Source organism: Anopheles nili, chromosome 2, assembly GCF_943737925.1.
Source record: "Anopheles nili chromosome 2, idAnoNiliSN_F5_01, whole genome shotgun sequence".
NCBI classification, from domain to species: Eukaryota; Metazoa; Arthropoda; class Insecta; order Diptera; family Culicidae; genus Anopheles; species Anopheles nili.
Window position 1 is genome coordinate 72,779,628 of NC_071291.1, and position 9,338 is coordinate 72,788,965.

At 46.1% G+C, this 9,338-nt stretch overlaps 1 protein-coding gene across 1 annotated transcript; it reads left to right on the forward strand.

The window, feature by feature from the left end:
• The first annotated feature begins 460 nt into the window (after window positions 1-460).
• LOC128730133 (juvenile hormone esterase-like) lies at window positions 461-6,877 on the forward strand. The gene is made up of 6 exons (XM_053823165.1): window positions 461-470; window positions 624-663; window positions 5,044-5,200; window positions 5,264-5,518; window positions 5,577-6,616; window positions 6,682-6,877. Exons 1-6 carry the CDS (start codon window positions 461-463, stop codon window positions 6,875-6,877), a joined length of 1,698 nt encoding a protein of 565 aa, XP_053679140.1.
• Window positions 6,878-9,338: the final 2,461 nt, after the last annotated feature.

The window sequence follows — 9,338 nt, forward strand, 5'->3', positions numbered from 1 at the left end:
CAACAGAGCAATTGCAGATGTCGTCCAGCTGTTGGTTGCTGGTCAGATTCAAGAACGTCATTCCTTGGTACGTTTCGGGCAGCAAAACCGCGTCCGTGTAGTTGGTGATCGCCCACCGTACCTCGGGGCGGAGATCGAGTGATCGCACAAGCACCAACAATCCGTTAGCTCTTCGATAGCTTAGTATGGAGGTCTGGCATCCATGCAGCAGCAGATAGTCCTGGTAGTCCGTGGCAGCGATCACGGATCGTCGCAACTGTCGCTTCCAGCTGCATCCGTAGTACTCAGGGTAGAACACGCGCTTGTTGGGGAGAAATTCGAAGCGAAAATTCCCTTGCCAGGGAGCGCTAGCATTCACTTGACATCCGTAGTTGAGCGACAATCGGTTCGCGACTCGATTGTAGCTTGTACGGACTCTTAAGCAGCGCAGATCACCATACGGGCTAACGAACGGATGTAGATGATTGTCAGTGTGGCGCATGTACGCGTACGGAATCCACAAGCCCTCGCGGATACGATCGAGGTGGATGGTGCTGTTCGCGTTCGGGAAATGGCATTTGTGATGCTTTTCCCAGCTCGGTTCAATAACAGCTGGGTCGATCGAAATGAAAAAGTTTATGAAGATATCTGGCGCTCTCGACTCATCAACGTACTCCTCGTCGAGTGACTTGTTGACGTGAGGTGGAAAATTTTTCTGCAGCACGGCTGGCACAATCAACGAGGCCATCAAAGGCACAAACCACTGACCGAACATAGCACGATTGCTACGACGACGACCTGCGGAACAGTGATGCTTATCGACGCTCCGGAAGGTGCCGCTAGTCACTGAATCAAACGCTGGTCGCTGCTCAAACGGGTCGTAATGCGGCGTCCTTTCTCGGGGCGGCCATTAGCGAGCGACCGACGATAAAGGGCCAAGCTAAGAATCGAATGGGGGAACATGGTCGGATTAACTGCCGTCCAGCACGTGGGTCACGAGGGCATTAAAATCGAATTATTTTCTCATTTTCGGGATTCATTCGATAATAATTGCAGCTCTCAGTCGGGAAAACGGATGGAGAGGAAAACACATGATGGGGGTAGCCGTGCGTGTGGTTCTTCCGTCGGTCGTCGTCCTGACGACAAAGGAATCAGAAGGATTTAGGTGGGCAATGAGCTGACGGGAAGCTGATGGTGTGACTGATGGAGTGATCAACGAGAAAGAGCATTCATTGAAATCGTTGCAGCTCCATGAGAGGACTTATTGTTGATAGAATACCATACAACTTAGTTTGGTATTCGACCAAATCGAGCTCATAACTTCCCGGCTGCACACATGTTCGTTTAAATGTAGTTTGAACGTGAAAAAATCAAACTAGGCATTGTACTTTTGGTAAGGAATTTCATGTATCCTCATCATATCGAATAGAAACTGTCTCTAACCATGCTGTAAAAATATCACTTAAAGACGTGCTTCTCAACCCAAAAGGATACGATGATAAACTGAGTATGTGTCATGAAAAGCTTCCATAATTCAGTGCACGAACGAGGTTCCGTTCCGTTGTTGATAAAACAGCCCGGAGCCATAAAACCATGCAGCGTTTGTTTGTTGTTTCCCTCGTCGATTTTCACTCGAATGCTTCCACTTCCATTCCCATTCACGCTTCAGCCTTCCTCCAAAGTGGAAACCCTAGTCGAGGCAAATAAAATCTGTTTTTAGTGCCGTCTTGTTCGCCACGGATCATCGCTAACACCCTACGGGCGCACCTTCCTCGGCGAAATGCATTTTATTCGCACTTCATCAGCCTCTAGCGAGCCTCAGCGCGGGCCGGTCAGCGATGAGATGGTAAGATTTTTCACTTAACGACCGTGTTCGACACGACCCGTACACAACCTTTGTGTAAATGGGAGCCTCGTAACCTTCGGTGGCCTTTACTTCGGACCCTGCAGGTCTTTCTTCGGTCGAGAGAGAAATTTATGCCATCTCACACAGCAAACACATCCACACATCGCGCTGTCTGGTACAAGGAATTCGTACGACGATTTATGCTTTATGATGTGCGTTCGTGCGTTACAGTTTTGGCTGACCCTTTCTTGCCCGCACGTTCGCAGCCAAGCTACGACCCGTTAAACGAGCGTAGAAAATAAAGAAATGCCATAAAACAATCTAAAAGCTCGCGCACCTCGGTGGGGCGTCGGAAGGCGTTCAACTTTCGTCGGGTCGTGGCAGTGACGAGCCATAAAATGGGATTTTCCAAACCCCCTGCGAAAGGGCGAGCAATAAAACCCATCAGCTTCCTCGACGGAAGCTGTGATACGGCCCTTGTGGGGGCACGTATTGTTTGAGGGTATTCTTCTTTTTCCCGTGCCTTCTTGTGGGGCTTAAATTTTTCAATAGCTCCCAACGGGCGGAGTGATGTACGTTTCAGTGCCAATCCAGCCGACGTCGCAGCCGCTGATGCGCAACTATTTTGTGAAATGGCCGGAAGAACGGACGCAAAGGATGAATTATGTCCCGAGCGCCAATTGAATGGCGCGAACGTGAGATAATCACGAAGGGATTATTGCTTGCGCGGGTAACGAACCGTCGGGTAACGAGCCAGAGGGTTGATCCGATTGATTTAAGCGAGAGCGTTTTCCACGATGCCCATAAAATTAGTCACCCGAGTTAAACTAATCCCGCTAAAGCTCCTTCAAGCAAAAGGAAAAAGGCTACATGTTTCCATTGTATTGCTTTTTTACCATCGTTTCGAATGGGAATCGGATACGATAACTCATTTAAGCGACTCCAAGCAATAGGATCCTGCCAGTTATCCTTTCCCGGTAGCCACCTTTCCCGACATCGTCCTTCCTGCAGTGAAAGTGTATTGTTTCGTCATAATTCCTGGCAATGAAACTTCCTCCGGCAAAGATCGCACTGCTTCGGCCCACCAAATTGAGTTAAACGAAAGCAATAAATTTCAACTTACAAAACAATTCGATTCGCATCCCCACCCGGTGTGGTGTCTCGGTTTAGAGCGCGGTTCCGAAAATATAATGCTAAACTTGCTCCATCTGCCGTGTGCCGACACACTCTCCCGGGGTGTTTCGGTGGGATTAGTTTCGCCGTCGTCTGCGTGCGCCAAAATAGTGAAAGCACGTGAGAATGGCGTTTGCTTGCGGGTGTATGGAAACTTTATCCCGATCGTCTTCCCGAGCGCCGTCATGCCTTGTGAGGAAAAGTCTCATCCCACAACTTCCCGCTGGGCTGGGAGAAACTTCAACCACTAAAGGAATAGAATGTGGCCAAGTTTAGCGACAAAATATTCACCCGTAATCGACTTTCACCCCACCTCGAAGCTAAGGGGCTTGTTGTTTGGCTTCTAGTTCGTGCTACTCGGAGGACTTCCCTCATAAGGTTCCGTCGCGTAACGCTTTCCGAAAGACACGGGAAAGTGACGTGTTATGCACTCGAGGCGCATCTTCGAGGTGGATCTTCCCGTCCCAGTTGTGTTCCCGGCTAGTCTCCATTGCTGACTGAATTATGCAACTTCCGCACATGGTACAACTTGGGTACAATCTAATTTATTTGCCCTCCTGCGATCTGGGCTTGCGTTGCAAATTTGGGACGTCGACGGGCAGAACAAAGGGCACCAGAGCTGTCACGAAGGGACCTTGAGAGCCGAGAAAGGGCTAAGGATAAAGGACAGGTTTGTTCCTTTTGTCGGCTTCCTGTGATTATCCTAAATCCGGACCCGGACCTGCCGAGCAGATTGTTCTTCAAAAAACCATGACCAGGCAGGCACCATAAGGTGTTAAGGTGGTTGCGGAAATCGCAGGAAGCCCCAGTTCAAAAGGCCAATTTCCAAAGCGCCTTCGGATACCTGAGCTCGAAGCTTGCATTCGGAGGAAATGAGAGAGTCAAATGATAATGATGATATATTTCAATATGAGATTAATAACTTAAGCCTTCCTGAAGCTGGGCTCACTGTGCAAGGCACCAAAAGACACAATAAAAGCCCGGCAATGGTACGGGAAAGTAAATCACGAGTCGTAAATCATAACCGAGAAGAAACTTGTGTGGCTTGAATTAGCTTCCTCTCTTTCATTCCTGTGTTTATCACCAATGACAAAATGCATTGCCTTAAATGAAAGCTTACCTGTGCACACGAGTCAGCCGTTTACTAGGGCTACCATTAGGAACCGGTTTTCCGGTTGACTTCATTGGTACCGAGTCCTGCAGCTGGAGCCCGTTCCCATCGGAATCGGTCACCCGGAAGATCATCATCATTTACAAGGGAAAGCCGATGATGACGATGATGCTGCTGATGGTAGCATTATTGTTCACACGCACCAGAAAACGCCCCCAAACTACACTTTCAACTATTTTCTCAGCCCAGTTCGTTCGAGCACACTCTATGGAGAACAGCAAAACGATGCCCGTTTCTCGACGACTCGCCGGAATGGAGGCTTGCGCTGGCTTAATTAATTTTGCATTCGGATTCCGTGGTAATCTACTTTGACGGGTGCAATTTCGGTGATTTTGAGGGTGAAAAGCGAAGAAAGCCACCAACACCTTGTCGACTTTCGGAAAGACGAACGGAAGCGTTACCTTGGAAACCATTTGTGTGCGGATCGTAGCAACCATCACCGATGCTGTCAAATCCCTTTAGCAAACAGTGCCTTGCTGTGGGAGCTCGTGCGACTCGCCTCGTCGGTGGCTGCATCGGGTACATTTGAACGTTAGCTTTTGTTCGTTTGATTACAAACAGGCTTAACAAAGTGGCAAACACTTAATTAGTCGCTAATAATAGTTACTGTTTTCCTTTTTTATCACTCGTTTATAATTTATGATTAGAAGCAAAGACTATTAACTATGTTGACTGATTCAAATCTGATTAATAGTTAACATTTTATTGCAACGGCACATTCTTTTCTTATCTTGTGCATAATCATTTGATTACATCGATTTCAAAACAAACTTTATCATCATGCCATTTTTCAAGCGATGCTCAATCTTTCAGCACTCGTCCCAGTGATCACATCTTGTTCAGACATGAGACTAGTTTATACCCTTCTTATTAGTTTAAGTGCAAGTGCTGCCGAGAGGATTTGTGAAGCTCAACTCGACCAATTAAAGACAGGAAAAGGAATTTTTAGGACTACATTCGATCAAACACCTTTCTGTGCGTATTTTGGAGTTCGATATGCTGAGCCTCCGGTGGGGAATCTTCGATTTCGAGTAAAAAATTCGTTGATTATAATACGATGCAATCGGAACAATGATGAATCATTTTCTCCACAGCATTCAGTGTTGCATGAAGAACGGACTAATCAAAACTATTCTTCTCCCGGAAGTATATGTCCCCAGTTCAGAAAGCCTTTTGGTAAAGATGTTGTTATCGGGAGCGAGGATTGCCTTTTCGCGAATATTTACTCCCCGCGAATAAACGCGTCTGCTTCCAAGCTTTACCCAGTGATGGTGTTTGTTCACGGTGGAAGCTTTATGGCCGGTCATGGAGAAAACGACATTCACGGTGTTGATCTGCTTATCGACAGTGTACGTATCGGGAAGCAGCTAGTTTTCACGTTACGAAACCGTGGCTTATTATTTATAGGAAGTTCTCGTGGTGACGTTCAACTATCGATTGAAGGTGTTGGGCTTCCTGAAGGCAGAAGCGTACAATATGAGTGGCAATTATGGTTTGAAGGATCAAACCACCCTACTACGTTGGGTTCAACGATTCATCGGACACTTTGGTGGTGATGCACAACAAGTAACACTCGCAGGACAAAGTGCAGGAGCAGCATCAGTGACGTATCATCTGTATATTGAGCAATCGAAGAATCTCTTTCATCGCATGATCGTTCTTAGTGGATCAATGCTTGCCCCGTGGTCATTTTTGTACGAATATCACCACTGCTCGAAGCTATACCTCGAAGATCTGAACGTCTCGTCCGTGGAACAGCTTCATCTAATGGATTTCGGTGCCTTTTTCCTTCGTACTGGCAAATTAAAATATTCGTTCCCATTCGCATCCATACCGATGCCCTGTTTTATTCCAGTTTGGGAGCGTGCTGAACTACATGGGGACAATTTTACCGTCATGGAACCACACGACGCTATCATTCAGCCACCAATCACTCCGGTTCCCATGCTGATCAGTGAAACGGCCACTGAATTCGCAGGTGTACTGAAGCATATTGCAGGATTTAATTTACATCCCAATGTTCCTCACAACTGGACGAATGGCAAGCTGAACGCCTTAAAGTTGTCGATGGACGAGTTTGCCTCCTCGATGACCGCACAAGCCGAAGCTAACTCAAGGGAGGAAGTATTTCAAAGGCTAGCCAACTTAGCCAACCTGCAGTATCCCGTCAGGAGACTTGCTAAGGAGCTGGTTCGAACTTTAGATGAAAAGATTCCGGTCTATTATCAACGGTTTGCGTTTGATGGACGGTTCGGTCAAGCCAAGTACGAGCGGTACAAGGCGTTCCTGGACCACTTCGAGTACGGTGCAATGCATGGGGATGACTTGGGATACATCTTCTCACCTTACAACTTACGCCATGCGTTAACTGATCCAGCAGCATTTCACAACGAGTGGAAAGTGCACCGAGGGACTGCTGAATTGATCGCAAACTTCGTTAAGCATGGGTGAGCTACAATACGTTGCAGTAAAAGGGCTTGAATTAAGTCGAGAGTTTTTTTTGTTTCCCTAGAAATCCTACACCATGCCAAGGAAGGTACTTTAACAACATCTGGCCTGCGCTGGGCAAAAACAGCTCTTATAACATGTTCTTAAACAATGATGAAACCTTTGAGCTGCGTACGTTTACTGAAGATAAATACTATACACAGTGGGAAAAGGTGTACAATTGTTTGTATTACGACACATGTGATGCATTTTTCGTTTAATATAACCTTGAAATGTTTCAAAGACAAATCAGCGCAATCAGTAGTTTGTGTTTCCTCTAACCATACTAGCTTTAATAGTTTAAGCATTGATGAAAGCACTTAGATTAAAATTCCGATGAAGCGTTGTTGGAAAGTTCCAGATCCTCAATTAAGTATTCAATTTCCAATTCCACAGCAAACGATGCGGGCTCGTTGTGATACTCCCAACCAGTTTTACTGTGAATCCTGTGCCTTCCGTCTCCCTGTACCAAAAAGGACTATGTAAAGCCGAAGCCAAACGATGTCAATTTAATCCTTGCGACAATTTTCATGAAACTTTTTCCGCATCGACCCAACCACCTACGGCAGCTACAAAAGGGTTCATCATCTGAGGCTTATCCGTACCTCAACCTCGCCTCAAGCCGCGCTGAAGCCGTTAAAGGAGATATAGCTTTTCATTACGCTGATGTTTCGTTTAAAATTTATTATCTTTCCCATCCCCCACAAAATCCAGGCTTGCCGGCGTTTGGGTCGGCTTGTGGATTGCGGAGAAGAATTTATGTCCCCGGCAAGTAAAGCCGAAAATTGTCGAAACGATCATCGCTACACGGTGTGGAGGGATATCTTTTGCTACCCCTGCATAGGGATCGGCTTGGATGGGGACACAAAATTATTGCAAAACATTTAAGCAACGATTTTACTCGAAGTGAAAAAGCAGAGAAGGTCGAAAGAGCTTCGAAAGGGGCAATCGTTCGGTATGGGCTTAATATCTTTATTATCTTTATCGGCCATACCTGAGCAGGTCGGTCGGGCACGATGGTAGGCTATCCTGCTACCGAAAGGACGCAGCTTGATAACAGCAGCTTGACGAGAAGTTTTTCTTCCTTAAGACTCCTAAAAACGCACCCAGCGTTTGTTTGAACAGGCTCACAGCAATGGCTACGTATCGTATCGCATCCGGAAGGACTTTTACAAGCACTGGCATATTTGATCAGCTCGTGCGCCAGTGGCGTGATGAAATTATTAAGTAATAATAAAATTTATAACCACCGCTTGGTGACGGCACCACGATGAGGCGTTGAAGATGACTCAACACTTTGAGACAGTCACAAAAAAGCAGCCGCATGGAGATAAGATGCTAAAAACTGGAGGAAAACTGCCAAATGACAACCAGCTTGTCTTTGGTGGACTAAAAAATGAGCCCGATAAATCGTTTGTTTATTGGTCGGGCGTAAAAACACGCTTCAGTGGTAAAATTCTGAGCCATACAGCGGGCACAAGAGCCTTGATCAAACGTGGTAACTATTAAACCGCGGAGGATTTTCGTTGTTTTTCGGGAAGATTGTGTTAATTGAGTTTTTAAAGCGCAATGTGGAGCGAAATGAGCGAAGAAAATGATGCAGAAAGTTTTTACTGCTAATTGGATGTTGTGACACGGGGAAATTAGTGGTTGCTGATAGGCTATCAAGAGGCGTGTAAGCAGTTGTACTAAAAAGTTACATCGTTTGATCATGTTTTGGGGCATCGTACAATAGTATTAAAACACGTTCAAGGATATCTTAATTTTTCGTAACATATTTGGCATAGTTTATCCTTTAAATTTCCACTTTTTAGCTGCTTGTTAACTAAGTCCACAACTAACGTAAAGGTTTCTGTCAAACTTCAAAAACTCATGGTGTTGAGTGTGCAATACATATTATTAATTTTATTTTTTCAAAATATTACAAACAATTGAAATTAAACCGCACGAAGCGCTTGAAGGGCCATTAAATATCAGTCAATATCAATCAAAATTACTGATTATTTCTTCCATTTTCACCGAGCATTGCTCAAGGGATTCAAATAAAACCAATCTTCCCCCGCATTTTAGCACACATACTAAAAACCAATCGATTAAGTTCTCATTTTCCTCACCACATAATGTCCGCGCAGTGGAATCTGTGCCGTTCTTCTGGGCCCGGAGGGAAATTTCCCTCATACCCTTTATCGTCGAAAGGTTTGCTGTTCACTCGAATGAAACGCCAACGAGAACCCTCGGCGAACACGCTAGGAAAGGGCATACGATCGATGCCTGCGTGCGTCCACCACCTAGCCGCAGATCAATCGGCCTAATGAAATGCGATATATTTTCCTACCAATTATCGTCATCGATAACTTTGTAGAATATTAATTAGACGCCGATGGTCACCGATGGCCGGGTGGCGATCGATTGACCATCGAGCCAAACTGCAAGAGAATCGCGCCCGCCGATAGACGGCGTATGCCCTGGAGGGAAAATCGGCCCTGATTCTGGACTCGCACTCGAACCCGCACCGTAGTGATGCGATTCCGATGAAGTTCGGTATAATTAAATTATTCCACTCCACCATCGAAGCGGCAGCTCGGAACGGGATGCACGGGCGTGAATCCGATGACACTCACTCGAGAGTGGTTCAGCGGACAGTCGACGTGTGATGCATGCGACTTGTGGTTCCATGGTTGG